Below are 19,326 nucleotides of genomic sequence, written 5' to 3' on the forward strand. Positions count from 1 at the left end.
GAAAGAGATCACATCAGATCCTATTTTGTTGCACCATTCACATTCCCCTTCCAGCTGATGCAGAGCAGCCCAGGATGGACAAAGCCAGGGATGGCCCCACCACGTCATGGAGCACCTAGCCTCCAGCCTTCTGAAAACATCACAGTTCTCTGAAATTCTTTCAGAGAATGTGGTATCAAAGCAGCTTCATCAGACTGAAATGTCTGTCCTTATCTTTTGCTTTAAATACATTCTGCGTACATTCCTCCTTGATGTAAATCCATTTGATTATTTTTGCCAGAAATTAATTTAACTTTCTAGGAATGCAAATCAGTTAAATATCTTCCTCTTCCCCAACCAAGCTCAGTTCAAACTTGTAGGGGTTTTGTGTGACTTTGTAATTTGATTGTACACTGGGGCTGTAGTACATAGCCAAAATGCAGTCGCCTACAGAAAAATTATCCGTGTTGAAATGCAACCTTCAGCCTATGCTCCCTGTGCCATCACTTGCCTTCTAACAGTGGGAGGACTGCAGGAGGCTCAGGCCCTGCTGAACTTGCAAGTGCAGCAAACAGGGCAACCAAGAGCTGCCAAGGGATTGGAAGCAGCAGGTCTGCCCCAGTCTCTGCCTTACCTGGGATTAAAGACCCAGTGCTTCCGCAGGGTAACCCGAGCAGAGTTTCACATTAGCATGGCTCTGCTCCTACCGCTATCTCCCATAGCTAGCATTTCACTGGCCATCCGGATAGACATTCAATAGGAGCTGGGCTCCTCTGAAAATGCAAGCACTGAATTTTAATCTCTGCTGTGTGTCCTCAAGTATCTTGTGCATTATGACTTCAGGAGTTAGTTTTATATACACATTAACAAGTAAAGGTCCAAGATAATGCTTTACTTTTAGTTTAGCTGAACAACACAAATCAAACACAGCTCCACGGCCAACCAAAGTACTCGTTGGTTTCACTCTGGGCAACAACTTTCTTCATACTGCAGTGTTACACAGGTGAAGATCAAACGATTTTAGCTCCAGAGAGGCTTTGTCTGAGGATAGTTTTTCCAAGAAAGCTGAAGTAACCAACTGCCAGCAGATTACTCTTGCACATATTAGACTAGGTGCTCAGATCGGATAGATGAATGGTGGCAAAAAAGAAAGTTTCTTGGTCCTCCATTGCAGCTTTTTGCACTTTCAGGGAGTCGATAAAAGCACCAAGTTTAAAGGTATTTGATTGTGAAAGAAGTGAAAGGCTTGGCCCCAAACCACAAATTCTGATAAGCAGAGCCCTGCATGGTACAGTACCTAAAGCATCCAAGTCAGCTCACCACTGGAATACCATGTTTGGTTTAAGTGATGAAAATGCTAGATTATATTGTGTTCATTCTTCTGCTGCAACAAATACTCATTTAAAAATCTAATTTCACATTAGTATTAGCCAGCTACGGATCAGTAATATCTTTCCTAAGGAGCCTGACAACTAATTTAACATAATACTCACCACATTGGTTTCAGTTACGCACCAAATCTTTACCAGGCTTTTGTTTTTTGCTGATTCGTCATTAGTAGCAATTGCATTTATTACAGATTTATCAAGCTTTAAGGAAAGAACAACAAACAGCATTATTTCAACTTGCATCATACACTTTTGTTCAGCTCGACTCAAATAATAACTTTCATTGGAAACTGAACCATGTAAACCACCCAAGACGATCCCTAACACTGGAGCTGCTGCCCAACAAGGAAGAGGGGCTTTACTGCCAGAGAAGGTTAAATTCTACACCAAATTCTCATTCTCCCCAAATCACCCACACACATATCTCAGCCATTTTATTCAAGCAGCTACACTGACATAACTGCCTAAACATGTTTACTGCCATTTTAGGAGCGGCATGCAATTCATCTGGCCTCCAGCTGCTCCTCCAATGGTGTGTAAGTTTCCCATAATTTATGCTATTTCTTCAAGTCTTATGCAGATCTTCCGGACGTGCCAGGTTGCCTCAAGTAGCATTGTCTGCCAGTGCCTATGCAATAGTCTGATACTCCACCCATCCTATGTGTCACCTGCAATCCCAGCCCTCCTAGTGAGGTCCGTCCTCACTAAGATGAAATGTGGGGGAAATAGAAATGGGAAATATGGAGCTAGGGCTCTCTGTGTAGCAGCTTAATTTAAGACCTAAAAAGCTTACCTCAATGATGAGCTTTGTAAAAGGGTCTGTGATGACTTTTAGTAGCTCAGGGGCATCATCACCACTTTCAAGATGAAAGGACTCAACTATAACATTGGTGAGATGGTAAAGATAGCCAGAAATGACTTCAATGGGCAACAATGCAAACACAGCAAGCCAGTTAAAGAAATCATGAATTGTTGCCCCAGCAAAGGCCCTAGAAATTAAAAAATAGAACTGCTTTTAATTAAACAATATGTGCACAACTTCCACTTAAATATGAAATCATAGAAGTGGAGATGAAGCCAATCTCAAGGCAGGCATTATTTCATTTCTAAGGTCCCAGAAAATGGCAGCTTTATTACAGAGCTCCACATTTTCTCCAAACTGTTAACCAAGCAAAAGAGTCAGCTAAGGTCACTGAAACAAGAAAAAACTAGGAAAGACAAGTGATCCTTAACAGAAGGCTGCTAACAGTACGCAGTTGAAGAGTGGCTGTATAGCCTACATTCATCTTGCCTCTCTCCTATTTTTGATATTTTTTTGATCCTGAAACAGGATTTGCCTCCAGGACTTATTCTACCTGACTCATGCAGAAGTGGCTCTTTGCAGCCCTCTCACATGTTCTTGCAAAATGCAATTTTGTCTTCCCAGCTTGTCCTCCACAACCTGAAGAGCCACAACTGTTTCCTCAAGGGCACTCTTTCCCACATTCCTAATAGCTGTTTCCTAATAGCTCTTAATTCTGTGCAACCTGCCTATATTTGTTTTAAAATATAACTCCTTAAATTAAGCATTGAAAAGGGAGAAAATGTGGAGGAAATATTCCTTGAAATGGTAATCCTGCAATTTACGTTCCAAATTGCTTGAGGGGAAATTAGGTGGAAGGCTCAAAGTAGGACAACGAAAGTATTTAGAGACCAAAGTGGTTGTTAAAGGTTACAATGAAATCAACTTATTTAACTTTTTTTTTTTACCTGGCCCAAAACAAATGGGCTACTTTGTCACTGGAGTTTAAGTCCAACACAAACAAGGACAGCAAGTCTTGTAGAAGTATGCTTTGGTACTTCATATGTTCACTATGTCATAAATGATAAGGTACCAAAGCCCCATATCCCTCCGAAGTTTGCTGCCACGAACTCTCAATGATAATGCCAAATGGCAGACTTGTTATAACATGACTGCCAGAACACATCATATTTTCTATGGTTACCATCTTTTGTCTGTTGTAGACTTCCAAAACTTTGAACACTGATGTCTCTCTTAAGTAGAACAATCAAAATAGTGTAATATCAATCTACTAACTCCTATAATTAACAGGTAAATAAAGGTGGGTGATGTCCTGGAAGCTGTCTGAAACTTTATCCTTGTGTAAGATTCTATTAAAAATGATGGACTTTTATAAAACCACAAAAATTTGAAGGAACAATACGCTTTTCTTCAAGTATGTGAAACCATACACCTAGGTATTCTACTTTGGCCACGGCAGGAATGATGACAGCTTACAATTTGCTATCCTCTGAAAGAAAATCACAGAATTGACTTCTTTACTTCCTTATGACAAAGAAAAACAGGATTTTTTTTTTTTTTTTTTTTTAATATCTCCATGGAGATTTAGAGGTCATAAAAGTTGCTTTAGAAGTTTGCTTGCAGCTTTCATAACCAGACATTCAACTTCTGGACAATAGGATTAAATGGCTGTAGTAGAAGAAAACTTACTAAGGCAATATAGAAGAAAATTTACTAAGAAGGAAGAAAAGCAACTTTTCAGATCTAATGTTTAAGTACAATACCTTCTAAATTCATTCCTGTCCCCGGCTTGCATGAGCGCCACAATTGTGTTTGTAACTGAGGTACCAATGTTTGCCCCCATAATGATAGGAATAGCTGATTGTACAGTCAGCACTAGAAAGTAGAAAATGAAGCATTGAATGAAAAAAAATGAGATCATCTCTGAGCTATTTGATCCAGTAAAAATTAACCTATTTAAGGCCACAGGAACAGACTCTCTTCAATGTCACTGGAATAAGGGACTCCATTGCAGATATGTGTGCTTTAACCACGCCCCTCAGGAACATGCCATTCCAACAGTCTCGTGATCCCCACTGTAGCCCCTTGTTATCTCTTTTCATCAGACATTTGATGGACAGAGCAACTGTCTCTTCTTCCCTAGGCATAACCCTCTTTCTAAAGAATTTTGAAATGTTGCCAGAAACAAAATTCTGTAACTGGTTAACACAAGAAAGGTATGTGGGTACTTCCAAACTTAGTACATTCAATGCCAATGTTTCCAGTGATTTTCACTGCAGTTATGAACATTATTTCACTGTTTTCTGCAGCAAATTAACTTTATCTCTCTCTCTCTCTTTTTTTTTTAATATCAAAGGCATCAGCAGCGAAAGTCTTCCTGCAATCCCTACCCTTAAATTCAATGCTTTTACAACTTCAACACAGGTGGGGACAGTTACATGCTGCACCAAGATTTATGGGTGATTTCCAGGAAGACACAGCAAGCAGACTTACGTGTAGAGGACACCATGCTGACGATAATGGATGAAGAAGTGCTGGAGCTCTGGACCATCACAGTCACCAAAACTCCTATCACCAGCCCCGCAACAGGATTAGAGAGCACTGAATCATCTTTAAAAATGTCCCCTGCTGCTTTACCTACCAAAACATATTCTCAGTGAGAGGAGTACAAGGTGAAGTCAATAGGAATTAGCAGAGCATTTAGTAGAAGACCATGCAACAATTTAACATGATACATATGCATGCATGCTTGCAAGCAGAAAAATGTACAAGGTGATGTAGCCCAAGGATCCAAATTCAGGTTCTGAAGTCTCAGTTTATCAGTTATATGCCTTATATTCTCTCATTTCAGTGACTACACAAGTTCCAGTGAATTCCGCAGAAAACCATATAAAACTAGCAAAAGAGTAAAGACTGTAGAGTAAAAAAGCACATATGCACAGATTTAAATGCTATTACTGCCTTGATGATTTTTGGTTACCATGTCAAGAAGAGTTATTTTAATAATTCTGAGTAATACTGTTCCTGTAGCTTTCTAGGTTGCCAAAAATCCAGAAAAAAATTCTAAAAAAGCTCACATATTTATTTGATAGCCACTTCTGAATCCGTGAGCCAAATTCAACCCTTAAAGAAAGGTAAATGTGAAATTATATTTCAACAATTTTCATCTTTGAATGACTTAGGGGACATTTCAGCGCTGAATGCTTCTGTCACTAAAGTAACAGAGCTTCCTAAGAAATTGAGATCAATCTCTTCATCGACAGCTGTTTGGAAACTTAGAAACAAAGGTCCTTTCACACAGAGGAAGGTCAGTCTTCACGCAGAGATACTTCCTTCTAAACCTACATCTCTACACGTAAATCTGTCATATGATCTTTAAGAGTGATACTTGCAATTTAGTGATTCAGATGAGATTTACTGCCCCATTCATAGCTTATTTTTGATACTTTAAATGTATTTTCATACCTCCTACTAGTTGAAAAGCAGAGCTCAGTATATCCAGAGAACACACGAACATGTAGAGTAATCCAAGCAACATAATAAACTTTCCTATTCCATAGAGTACACGAATAATCTTTCCTTTTCTATCCAGTTCTGTAAAACAAATGCATTGTGCATAAAGAAACATGTTCATTTATCTACAGTTTAGTGCAGAAGAAGAGGCTATGGAGCTAAGTACAGTGTTGTGACTCCTGCATGTAATTAAATCCAAAATTGCTCTTCTTAATCCAAATTTTAACTGCAGAAGCAGACAGTTCATTTACCTAATGAAGTCTTAGACTGGCCCTTAGTTTTACACATTCATCTTACTGAATAAAGAAAGTTCAATATGAGCCTGAAAATAAGATCACACTACTTTTAGATTGTTTTCCATATATCCCCTTGTGCGTTAAGGAGGGTAAGCAGTATGGTTTCCAACTCCTTATTAGCAGCCAGAATGTCATATCCCAGCTTCACCACAGGGGAACATGAGACAAAGTGTAGAGTCTACATCTGAAAACTGCTCAAATCCTAAATTCAGACATCAGAAATCACGGAAAAAATAAGTGCACATAACTTATTTACTGAGAACTGTCTACCTGACCACTTGACTCCAGTGTCCTGCAGTTCTGGCAGAGCCCATGGGTCTTCTTCTTCTTGCCTTGTCTCATCTATCAATGCTATTGTGGAAAATGCAGGTTGAATTTCCACTTTGTTTCCAAGTGAAGCCACGTTCCCTGATGAAACAGAACATTAAAAATGTTTTAATTATTTTATCTCTTCTCCAAGGAGCCTCAAGCATACATATTTCTGTAACCTGCAGGTCAACACAACTTACCTTTGTGATTTTCTCCTTCTTTTCCAGGCACGTTCTGGTTTTGTTTGGAGGAATCACCAATATAGTTATTGGTTTCAGGCTTGTCTACCTCAGGCCAAGGAGCCATGATCTGTGACCAATAAAGTAGAGCTGATTAAAATTTGTGTGCAGGCAACAAATACAGCTTACAACAAGGTATGTGAAAAACATGATTAAAAGAGATGGAATGGAAGCAACTTGTCTTCGAACACAGATTTTTACTGATCTTTCTGAATTATTCCTTTATTTGTGAAATTGATATCTTAATTAATTTTGAAATCACACTGTTGATTTCATTTGCACAATTTACAAAATTTTATATATATGTATGTCTGAATTTTTGTTCACTTTCAACTGGCATGAAAGCTAAGTTTTCTCTTGGCTTAACCTTGCAAACCTTAAGCATTTCTCTAACTCATTTTATCTTCCTTCAGCAAAAAGCTTTACTTTCTCCCATCTTCAGGTTTTGACATATTACCAAACTGGTAATTCATTCTTCCCCTACTTTGGGTGGTCAAATATGCTAAAAAAAAAATCTTCTTGATGATTTTTTGATTGATCTTGAAGCCTTTACTGGTTCATTCTTGTGGAAGGGTGGATGGCAAAGTGATCCTGGACAATTTGAAGGAAGACCCAAGCTCCAGAAGCTCCAGAGCAATCCCTGCTGAAGGACCAGACAAGAGCATCATCGAATAGCAGTGGCCATTTTCAGGACTGTATTTGCAGGTCTGTATTTGCAGCTTCAGTTTCAGTCAGCTCATACAGGCTCTATTTGTGAACCGCTTCCTTTCTGACCCCTTTTTAAGTCAAGCATTTAGAATTCATTGTAATATTGTCCAATAATCAAACATCATCAAAATAAGAAATCACGTGGCCAAATCCTGCTGGTCTAAGTAAAAGCAGAGCTACAAGAACATGCGGCAGTCCAAGGCCAGGCAAGATCTGGGGAGGCAGATGTTTCTTGCACCAAAACTTGGAAGATTCAAACCATTTACTTCAGCAACACAGGGAGCCAGAGAGGGGCAAGGTGATCACAGGGCTCCTAGGCGATACATGATAATATTTTCATGCTCCCAGGCTTGTAATGCCATTGGTTGGCCCAGCCAATATGACCCAAAATCCAGTGGAAAGAATGGGAGAAGTGAACCCTACACAGAAAAGCCTCACCATGGGACCTGTTTCTCCCACCATCTCCACCATACCTGCTGGCTGCCATGTCTTGCACCCACATGGCTGAAACAAAGGTGAGCACATTTGCCTGCAACATTCCTCATAAACAAAGCACCTGCCCCCAACCTTCAAGGGCAGGTGTCCATATCATACACCCATAAACAAGGCTCGGCTGTGGTTAGCAGCCACTCTTGGGGAGTATAATTAATCATTTGTTTAATCATAATCATTTTGGTAGCTGATGTTTTGTCCCTGCCCATGTTAACAGCCACACATCCCTACTCCTACAGCTGGGAAGGAAAAGGCACAGACAACACTAACAATATACCACTGTAGCAAGTTACTGTTTTCTGCCACTTCCCATGTTAAGAATTTCTACCCTTCCACATTAGCAGGAAGGGTAGCAAAAGATCATTAGCAAAAGATATACTTTTGCACATTTGTTATCAGTGGCATGAGATCCAGCGCAATTCCTAAGACACGCCAAGATCTCAGAATAAATGGAGGAAAATTGCTCTCGCTTGTTTCAACAAGGTTTTTCATCTGCTTGGAGCAAATTCTGGTATTTTCATCCACGCCAGAACAACCTCCAAGCCCCACCTGTGCCAGAACACCTCAGTCTTGTCAAACAAGTTTTAGTCATACACATTCAGCATTCAAAGAGCTATGAAGAAGAAGCGTAACTGCTCAGCACAAATGCTCCTTAAGTGAAATGCAATCATGAAAATGCATTGGAAAATCAGGTACAAAGTTGTATTGCCAACATACTCCTTGCCACGGAGAAATACAGGATATACTAAATAGCACCAGTCCAGGAGGTCATCAGTATTTTTACAGCTCTTCTGATAACGGAAATGAAAGATTCAGCCTGCATGACTGGAGTATGGAAACTGAATTGATGCATTTGTTACAGAAACTGGAGCTTGAAAACTTTGGCAGAAAAGCAACCTGTGGTTCTCCTACATAAACTCTTCCAGCTCAAGAATTCAGCAAGGCATCTTAATAAACATCACTCATGTTCCTGAGGTGCTCAGGATTCCACAGGTACGTCATGTATTATTATTGTTTTTGCTTTATATGATTAAATACACTAGAATGAGAATTGAGCACTTCTGTGGTACAAGTTTTTTTTATGATTATGTTTATATAATTATTCATATAAGTCCTGGTCAACCTCAGATTTGTTAAGGTAGACTTGAGTACTGGACACCCTAACAGTATTTGCCTTGTGCGGCTGGGCTTGCAGTGGTGTTCCTTGAACCCCAATTCCACACAACTGCTATCAGGATGGACAGAAGCATACCTACACAGACCCCTGCAGTGCCACCCAGACTGCCAGCTTTCTCCAGATCCCAGGTATTGTTAAACAAAACAGCAGAGAAGATAACTTATAGCTGATAACTTACACCTGATACTGCAGTTGTCAGAGTCCTGGCCACTGCAACTTACTGTTAATTGATCGCTGCACTACAAGGATGCAATTTTCCCTTCAAACAACTCTTTCTTGACCTCAATACAAATGTCAGTATCTTGAGAAAAACATACGGAAGACAATCCAGATGTTGTGGAGGAGCACAGAGTGACGGGGCTGCCCACATCGCTCCCTGTCCCTTGGATTAGTTGATGTCAGTCCCAGCACCATTGTACACTATGAAAACACCAATAGTCGTTTCCTCTTGAGCACTGATGACAACTGTGAAGGAACATGTTAGAGAATGTGTAGAGGACAGGCCTGTGCCCACACAGGCTGCCAGGAGGAGCTCAGCTAGGCCCTGGGCACAGGCTGGTTACGCTGCTCAGTGCTGTGCTGAAACAGGAGCCTGATTTCACCCGAAAGTGGCAGGTCACAGCGCACTATGCATATTGCAAAGGGCTGAAAGCTAACGCCATGAGGCTGTAACCCAGCCTGTGCCAGCAAGCCGTGCGGCAAAGCCTCTCACACCACGGCACAGCAGGTATAGTCTTTCCTCTCCTTCGGAAAATGCTAACTGTATATGACGTCCTTTCTGGCTGCAAAGGAAACTGAAACCTCCTGCTCCTCAGGGGGAGATCAGCATAAACGGAGGGAACAAATGCTGCAAGAAAACGTGAGAGGTATGAAGTCAGAGCCATGTTCTCTCCCTTACTGCTGCACGTCAGAGTTGAAGTCCAGGGAAGGACAAGAGCGACGCTTGGCGTTACGCAGCGCCCGCACTGCCGTCCCCAGCCACTGCACAGCTGTAACAGTGCTGCTGCTGCTGCTGTACGGCTGTGTGTCAGTGCTATTCTGTCTTAAAGCAGCAGCAGCGACAAATCTGTTTATTTTGTTGGGCTTAACACAGAAAATATTAAGTTCCATTTGCACATGCCTGGACAGTATTGTTTGTACCTCTCCACCCGTGACCATCCACTCAAAGGGCAGGTTGTGCCCACGTGAGAACTACAGAGCTGTGAGCCTGGAACACATCTCACCTACGGGAACAGACCCAACAAAATCAGGTTTTTCTGGGGAAATAAAAAATCCCCAGATTGCTTAAGCAGCTCCAAATCAAGCTTTGGCTTCAGCGAGACTCTCCACACTTCTCTCCCAGCATTCCCACAAGCACGTACCACTTTTTGCCATCCAGACCATGCTGCAGTTTTTTTAGACATTTACCAGCTAATCTAAGATCCAACTGTATAATTTAGTAAAGATTATATGCAACACATATTTCATAGCAGTAAATACACAGCTAAACAGCAATCCTTCTTATGTACAGTTGGAAGAAATACAGCTTTTCCTCAAAATGTATCATCTCAGACAGAGAAGCAAATCATATTGAGAGGGGGAGGGAAAGACCTTAGCCAGCACAAATTAATTTAGTTTCTTTACATTACTTGACAGTTGTACCCTAGTGCCCATTGCAGCCACAAAGCCCCAAGTGCAGCAGAAGAGAAAATTGGGTAAATAAATGCCAGATAGCATCCAGCCTCAGAGCAAACCTCATCTCTGCCCTGGCACCTCCTTGGGGCTTTTTCTCTGAATAAGACAGCAGGCTCAGCCACTGTGTGAGTTTTCAACTAATGTAGCAGCAAATGAGAAAAAAAAGGATGTGTGAAAGCTGGAAAAAAAGTCAGCATTGTACTCACTGCTCTATTCCTATGCATCTCTGACTCTTTTTTTCTCACATCTAATACATGGCAAAGCTAAAAAATAGATAAAACTAAGAAGAAAACTGATGTCTAAGCTACTGCAGAGAGAAAATAAATCCCAAACATTAGTTTTAGCATTCACAACCGGCAAAGCACCAAACAATGCCACTTAAGAGCCAGAATGGAGAAACTTCAGCGACCTGCTTGTAAATCCCAGGAGGTATTTATTTAAATCAAACAATTTCTTTTTCTAGAATAAAGCAACAACAACAACAAAAAAATGTCCCCAGCAATAAGGAAACCCAACAAATTACCCCATCCCAAAGACAAAAACACACAGCAAAGATTGGAGAGGAAAGAATAATGACATTAAAAAGACTTACTGATCTAATGGAAGAGCTGCTAATAAAAGTTACTGAGAAACCAGCTGATTTCTGTCTACTGTCACATTAGTTGAGCTAACTGCATTAGACTAATGTATTCCTTCTACCCCAGTGTATCAAACTGAATTAGCATAAGAAAATGTTTCCGTGGAGAATAGCCTGGCCCTGCCGTAGTGCTGCACACACTGCGGCTATCTGCGCCAGCACATGGACCGACAGTATTTCATTCCAATGTTTCATTAATCATATCCCGGGCATTTTCCAGTATCCAGTACCACCGTGACTTAAAATCTCACCACTTTTCAATCCAAATAATACTGAAAACAATAACATCTTATCTTATAGGCAGTTATTACTTGTGTTTTTGTTGGTTTTGCTAGTGACAGCTGCAAATACACTGGGTCTTTTCCTGTGATATTTAATTAAAATAGCAACTAGTTACTTGCAAACAAAAAGTAGCAAAGTTTGCTTTTAGAATTACAGTTTGTTATTGCTTCCTTAAAATATAAATGCAGTGAAGCACACAAGCTGAAAATGCTACCAACCGGGTGACATTTCACACGCCCCTCCTGCTCCCTACATTAGCTCTCTGCTGCCTTTTTCTTGAGCTGTGAAAGCAGAGCTGTTGATTTATAAGCTAATTAAGTTTAAAATTTTGGGGGGAGGGGGGAAAGAAGAAGAAGAAAGAAAGAAAACAAAATAAAAACCACAGCACTCCTTGTTCTTAGTTGGTTTTACTTACCACTTCTTTCTCCCCAGGCAACAGAGCGAACGGACCAACTGGGCAGCCACTGCAACCTGCAATATATATAGACAGGTGTTGAGCAAAGTTTGCTTTCATCATTACGCAGTAACATTTTTACAGTCCGAAGGCAGTGCCTACCTCAGTAATCACGATCAACCCTTTTTCAAAAGGAGTGGGCAGCAACCGAGAGTGATAAAACTACAGGCTATTTCACACTTATCACATTCTAAAAAACGTCCCATCAGCACTTAAGTAAGAGTTACTAATGTGTTCATGTGAGTGCTATGGGACGGTTTGTTCCAGCCGGAGAAATTGCAGTCTGCCTGATCACTCAGTAATCTTTTTTCCAATAGTAATTTTCAAACAATATTTTGCAATCTCAGAAGTCTGTCAAAAGGATGCAGAGAAGTGGCAGTACTGTTATTTGCCTGTTCGGGTGCCTATTAATCTGCCTAAGAACAGAAGTGAAGAGGAATCAGATAAAACGTGGTGTAAGTAGGAAACACGTAAGAACTTCTTTGAGAACAGAGGATGAAATTTCCTTCTTATCAGTGCTCCGTGTTTACGATTAAGGAGAGTTCATTAGCATTTTGGCTATGGTTCTCATTATAAATGAGTTAAAGATATGAGGACACCTTTGATAACTGCGTTCGGAGCACTATCAAGGAAGATTACAATAAAGAGATATGTTACCCAATAAATACAGTAAGCTATTACCAAGAAGGCACAAATCAATATTTTACTGATGATTTTAATGGGGAACTTGAGGGGCTATCTCAGGCACCATATCTTTATTCTCTTTGAATTTTTACTTTTTCAGCAGGCAATCTGTATTGAGAAAGTAAGCTGTAAAGCAGCAACTGAATCAGCAGGTCTGCTTCGTCTGTACCTATGCAGTGCTATCTCCTTGCAGCTCAGTGACTCAGTAACTCGGAGAGAAAAATAAAACTCTTGCTTTTTGCACCTTTCAACCTAATAGACACCCAGCCTTTGGGGCTGGGGGCCAGAACCTGCTCCTCACCTACATCGGTCTCAGAAATGTTTAGTATGTGTAAGTGGTGCCTGCAAAGCCTCCACAGCCCCATCTGCAGAATCGCAGAGCACCTGCTGGTGTAAAGCTAACCGCTGCCTTTACCCTGATTATAGGTGATGTTGGAGCCCACGGGGACTTGAAAATAGCCTGAAGTGGGGAAGAAGTGCTAGGAAATGGCCTCAAGGTCCATTTTCAGAGGCTCCGTTCTTTTAACAAAACTGTCCTTTAACGCTGCCTATAAAAATAGTTGTTTGTGATTGATGACCTCCACCTCAGAAGTAGCTGAAACTTTTGACTGGGAATCCTTCTAATTCTGTAAGCTGTGGTTTATTCTCCTCTGAGTCACTGTTTGTGAAACCCAGCTCTGACGGTGAGAAGTGACGAGATGCTCACCTTTACAGTGCCAGGCTGGGACTCATTCACGTGTGATGACGTCTTAAGACAGGATTTTTATTCCGAGGCTGTTCATTTGCTAAGCACAATATTATGCACTGACCATGTTAATGTTTTAGGCTGGGATCAGACTCATCATGTTTCCAAAAAAATTTTGAAAGAAAAACCTAGTCACTTACGGAGAGGCAGGCAATGCAGGGTCTGCCTCTGGCAGCCTGGGGCTAGTTTTCTGCTTTCAGAGCCTCCATATGGAGTCTCAAGGCATGAAGGAGGGTGTTCGTTGACAGGAGCCTTTGCCTCATTCAGGATCAAAGGAGAAGAGGATTAAACACTTCACAAGATACCAAGCAGTGAGAGCTATAGCCCAATGCACTAAATTTTCATTCTTCAGGAACAGATTCAAGAGATGATGCTACCGAACACCAATTTAGTTCTTTTTTCCCCCTCTAGAGGCCACAGACCTTATACCAAAAAACACTCCTGGATAGAGAATGTTTTCTAGAACAAAACATTCAAGTAAATGTCAAGAGTTACTACTTCCTATTACAAAGGTGCTAAATTACTCTGCAGTTTCTTGCAATCAACCTACACCAGCCTAAAACTCACCAGAGACAGTATGGGTTACAGGAGGTGCAACCACAGGTAACATCTCAAACAGAGAACAAGAAAAAATTCCTGGCACGTGCAAATTCAGCATGAGCTGAACTCTGTCCAGGTGCTGTTCTGTTTTGCAGGAAGCCATCACACAGGAGGGATATGTGTCTGCAAAAGAGGTATCATCTCTGCAAGTTCTCTTACAGTTTTCCCAAACAAATGGGAAATTTGCTGGCAAGGGGTTGACCCTGTACATCTTTAAAACCCAGGCCTTAGTATAGAAAACCACTGTACCTAAGTCATAACAAAATTTAAATAATTAAAGGCAAGTAACATAAATGGTCATCCCATCCTGCAAAGGTATCAAGGTATCAGAGTAGCTGAAGATGTGTTTTCAAGAACAACAAAATTCACATGATCAAGTCTACTCTTTTAGTAGACACAGCTTAAGAAGACAGCAGGCATGATCAAGACTTAGCTAGTATCAAGAGAGAAAATGTTCATCTGACACTTTAATATTCAATGTTCCATAAATCCAAAGAATGTAGAGCTAAACACCAGATCTTTGACACGTTGAGACACAAGGAAACAACTGTATGGCTCTTTACTGAAGAGTGGTATTACTTCCAGCATTTGGAAACAACATTGTACATTTTAACTTGTTTTGAAACCTTGAACAAATGTAGCCATCTGTATTTGGGAACTGCATTAGTTTAAATTAGTCTTTCCTCTTGCAGGTCCGTAAAGACACAAAGCATTAAAAAGAGATCAGTGCAGACTTAAAGACTAATTACAACTACAACAGTTATTTAGCTAAGGACTTAGCCCTAGTCAGCTGAGGAGAACATTCTTGCAACCTGCAGTTACTGAAAAGAGTTCAAGCCCTGGTTTTCTCTGTTGTCTGAAATGTATTTGACATGTAAACATCTTAACAATGCAGTTTGTTAATGAAAAAGCACAGTCAGATATGCACTGTGATTTTGAAATTCCACACTGATGTACAGCTGGGATCAATATTTGCAGCAGACTCTGTCCCTGGTGTTATATAGGATGCCCCATTCTTTTTGTTAAAGAACGTTCATAAATGCTAAAACTTTGCAGTTGATTAACACACTTACATCCCATTAGGAAGTGTAAATTTGTCTTTGAGACTTCGGTGTCTACCAGGAAGTCATCTGGTGGGTGTAGATGCATTCCTGAGAATTTTTGCCCAGCGTTTCTACAATAGTCAGAGATAATAAAGAACTCCTGACTACTATGACAGCAATAAGAAAGCTCTTGATCCAACATATAAAGAGTTTGAAACCTATCTCAAGGTTATGAATTACAATACTGTATAGTTTGTTGTCTCTCACATCAATGATAGGTAAAATAATTAATGGAGATTCTGTAGTTAGCATACTTCTGGAGCTGAGTAGCAAGTAGAGTCATAAAGAAATCACATTCAACAGAGTCAGTGCCAGGAATGGGTGAAACAAAATGTGAAGGAGTCACAAAAACTACAGGAAGGGCTTTCATAAATTAAAGGGGAAAGAAATATTTCAACACACGAACAGTTCTTACGAAGGACGAGTATGGCCAACAGCTTTAGACAGATAGATGTTTTTGAAAGGAAAGAGGGACTCGGTTTTCTAATAATTGAGCAGCCCCTTCACTATAGAACCAGTTTATTCTCATTACAACCATGCTTCAAATGTTTTCATCAGTACAAACGCCTCACTGGGGCAAAAGTTAGTGGGGTTTGTGGTTTGCATCCTACATGATAGCAGGTTTCTCCATCAAGGACACACAAATGACAATTACTTTTTTTCTTCTTGGAGACCCTAAATATGTCCTACCCACTACAGGGGAAGCAAAAGAGCAAACAAAAATGTACCCACGATGCAACGTGCAAAATAGCACCAGTGCAAGCCTGAACGTGATTTCAATCAGAACTCATAAAATATGAATTGTGTCACTTTGAAGATGAAAACCCAGACACTGTTACAATATATTTTTATCACAACTGCTCTCAACTTTGATCATTTGTCTTGAACGTTTAACTAAAAGATTTGAGAAAAAAAACAAGTCCAAAATGAAGATCTGCTGAATTCTCCAGGGTAAGAAATTTTTAATCACAAAAGAAATCCAATATGATTCCCCTCTTGCTAACCCCTCCTTACCTATTTTATAGTCTAATTCCCACCGCATAGCCCCTTTGCCTTCCTCCTCTGGTTCTCTCTCTCAGTTAATCTTATGTTCCACATCCGCCTACTGCCTCCCATTTTGGACACATATTAATGAATGCAAATAGCGTCTTCCCACTAACAAGTAATGGGGAGGAGGAAGAAGAGAAGAAGTGAAGAGAAATGTGAGAGCTCTTAAATAAATAATAATATTTACACTCTTATGTAAACCTTAATTTACAGATCTCAAAGTGCTTCGGGAAAGTAGGTATTGTTAGCTTCTTTATTATTCAGAGACAGTTCAAAGACTTTTTTTTTAAATCCATTGTTTTCCTCCTACACAATTTGTTAACCCTTGGCTGACACTGGACACGGTGTTGCCGGTAGCAGAATAAGCAAGTATAATTACCAGGCAGCCAGCTAAGCGTGTTCACACTGCAGGGAGGACTCCTCTCACGTTCCCAACCTGTACACTTCTGCTGCCCGTGAGCTGGCCAGTTTGCTGGCCTCCACACACCACGCTTGACATTTACCGTTGCCACACTTATTTGTCTTCTACCTAAATGACACGCCAAATCAAAAGGCTGGTTTGATGATGACTTTACTAAAAGGATCTCCCACAGACATACTACTCTTTCAAAGAGTGAATGAGTACTAATTCCACGTAGAATTGCACATTTCAAATGAAGCATTAAATACCTCAAATTCTAGTGTAGAAACCGAAATTGACGTTTGTTACTTATTGCAAAATCCTTGGCAGTATCTCCTTTCAAAGTTTTCATCCCTGAGATGGCTTTTAGATAATTCTGTCTAAACTCAGATCTCCTGAGGTGATCCGTTGCCATAAGGTGAGAGAATAAATTTCTTCTCTTTAACCTTATTTCCCATACAATTAATTATCCTATAACATGCTAATTTTGTACATATCTCTAAATGAAATCTGCAAAATTAACAGTAAAATTAAACTTTCTGTCATTTAGTGTATCTCTGAGGGAGTAACTTTCCTTAAGATATAGTTTCTGAGCATTAGCAGTTTGTGATTATCAACTAACACTTCTGTCAGAATAATGAGTAAAGGATCTCAAGTCAAATTGTTCAAAGAACCCCATGCAAGGATGGACCTTCTTGGGGTGAGTACAGTAGCAGTTTTCTTGTCATATTCAACAAATGGATTTTGATGCATAGCTGCAAGATCGTACAATTAGATTTCTCTGTGCCACACACCAGAAAAAAATTCTCTTTCTGTCACAGCAATCCATTCCACATAAACTATTTTGATCAAATCCAGCGATCGCCTATGAAAAGTGTGGGTGTTTTTGGAGGGTTTTATTGCAGCAAGCATGGCACTCTGCATGGCACAGGAATCAAACCCACTTCCTTGCAGCTTAAATTGGATGTCAAGTCTTCAGCCTTCACAAAAAATTACATACAGAGAAATGTAATTTTTTGTTCTGTTTGTTTTAAACATAATTCTATTCTCATGGACTTTATGTAGACTTCAGGTGCATACATATTTAAGATGTATTTAGTAAGAGGAGCCACTAGAATAAAGCCACCTCCACTGTTTATGGCATGGCATCTTGACAACATTTAAAAATAAAAATCTACTAAAGATCACAGTTCCTACTAATTTAGAAGAACTTGCATACACTTATCTACACGCATGTAAGACATCATATTGGCTTGTTCATCCATTTACACAAATATTATTTCAACATTTTAAAAGGGCATTAAAGGGTTAACGTGAGCAATGTTTGTGTTTTCCAAAGGAAGTCTTCCACCAATGTGGGGACACACAAAGCAGAGATTTATTGACTAAATCTCTGAACTTTGGGCTCAGTATTGGCAGAAGGAGGCTTTCAGCAGTGAGGCAGGGAAATGTAACCAAGGAAGTTAAAAATGAAATCAAAGCAAAATGTTCTCTGTTGTGTTGTTTAGCCAACTCCATCTTCAACTTTCTTTCCCAATGCAAACTTTGGCTTGACACTCAAACCAAAAGTAGTAGTACTGCAGTTCTAATTGATATTAGCTATTACTCGTAAAATGATTGTGAACAATTCCACTATATAGGAAAATATAATTTTGTATCTCTAAAACAGATAAATTGGTAAACCTGAGTATATAATTGGTTTGCTCTATAAAGGTTCCTCAAAAACCAAACATAACCCCAATGCTATGCTTATTGATGAGCTTAAATTTTCTGGCATCATATGACCTAATTAAGCTGTTGATTTCAGTATTGATAAATATCATTCTTCAGATGCACAGTCTTCATAATCATTACTTGGTTCATATACTTTCATTAAAAGTGTTGCAGTATCAATATAATGACAATAACACAAAACTAAGACTTCAATTTCTCCAAAAATAAGTGCTTCTTTGTAACATGTATGAAATAGTGCAGCAAGAAGACAATAATTGCTTCTTTACTGTACTGGAAGGACTTTTTCTTTAAGCCGGAGGTATCAAGTGTCATTTTGCATTTATTAAGATTTAAACAGGCTTCTCTGTTACAGACAATGCGTAACTCAAGACTTACAGTGTTGTAAAGCCGTAACTTTATGCTAATTTCAATAAATTATGTAAAGCCCATTTACAAATATGCTACGTGCTGTCCTTGATCCCCATGCCATGATCTGATTGGCCTGCTATCCATTTAACAGCTGGCTCTCCAAGTGCCTCATAGGCTGTTACAGTTACGAGAAATATGACTTTATCAGTCTTCTCCAAAAACCTTGAAGTTACACATCAAGATTTTTCACATACCATCTACAATATTAGCATTTCATGTCAATATTATATGAGTTTAAAAACATCCGCAGAGCTTTTTCGTTTGAAAAATATTAGTGAGTAAAAGAGAGAGAAATATAGACATTAAAATCGAGTCATTTTCAAAAGGACATTTTGGAGCAACTCAGAATAGAGGAATGGAGGAGCTGCGTGCTTGCCGTGCCAGGCTGCAGCCCCAGAAGTGCTGCAAGAAAAGTGAATCTCCCTGGTCCTACAAAGGTTCCAGTGCACCCTGCAACCAGTATGCAAAGAACTAAGGGCAGCTCAGCATCCCTTTCTAGAGGAAAGCCATGGGGTATCTTTGGGAACACGTGGGTACTTCTTTTGAACTAGTAAACAGTGTGAGGAAGTACAAGCATTCAGAGGAATGCTGGAAAATGTGGAAAATGGGAACATGGAGAACCGTCAACTCATAGAAGCAGTTAATATAAGCGCTG

General features: G+C 39.9%; 1 protein-coding gene across 3 annotated transcripts in view; it reads right to left on the reverse strand.

Annotated features, from left to right (window-relative positions):
• Positions 1 to 19,326, reverse strand: part of SLC34A2 (solute carrier family 34 member 2) — a 53,047-nt gene that overhangs the window by 10,471 nt on the left and 23,250 nt on the right. For 2 of the 3 annotated variants that reach the window (XR_007376675.1, XM_048942958.1), the window contains exons 3-10: positions 11,912 to 11,967; positions 6,488 to 6,596; positions 6,249 to 6,386; positions 5,635 to 5,763; positions 4,663 to 4,806; positions 3,933 to 4,044; positions 2,161 to 2,356; positions 1,473 to 1,568 (exon numbers count right to left, since the gene is read on the reverse strand). Coding sequence is in view for 2 of the 3 variants with exons in the window: in XM_048942958.1 (XP_048798915.1) it covers positions 1,473 to 1,568; positions 2,161 to 2,356; positions 3,933 to 4,044; positions 4,663 to 4,806; positions 5,635 to 5,763; positions 6,249 to 6,386; positions 6,488 to 6,593 (921 nt within the window). In the remaining variant the exon portion in view is untranslated. Of the gene's footprint in view, positions 1 to 1,472; positions 1,569 to 2,160; positions 2,357 to 3,932; positions 4,045 to 4,662; positions 4,807 to 5,634; positions 5,764 to 6,248; positions 6,387 to 6,487; positions 6,597 to 11,911; positions 11,968 to 16,508; positions 16,592 to 19,326 lie in introns of those variants that run through there. The other variant, XM_048942959.1, reaches the window with a different exon arrangement.

The sequence above is a fragment of the Lagopus muta genome, chromosome 4 (assembly GCF_023343835.1).
Source record: "Lagopus muta isolate bLagMut1 chromosome 4, bLagMut1 primary, whole genome shotgun sequence".
Taxonomy (NCBI): domain Eukaryota; kingdom Metazoa; phylum Chordata; class Aves; order Galliformes; family Phasianidae; genus Lagopus; species Lagopus muta.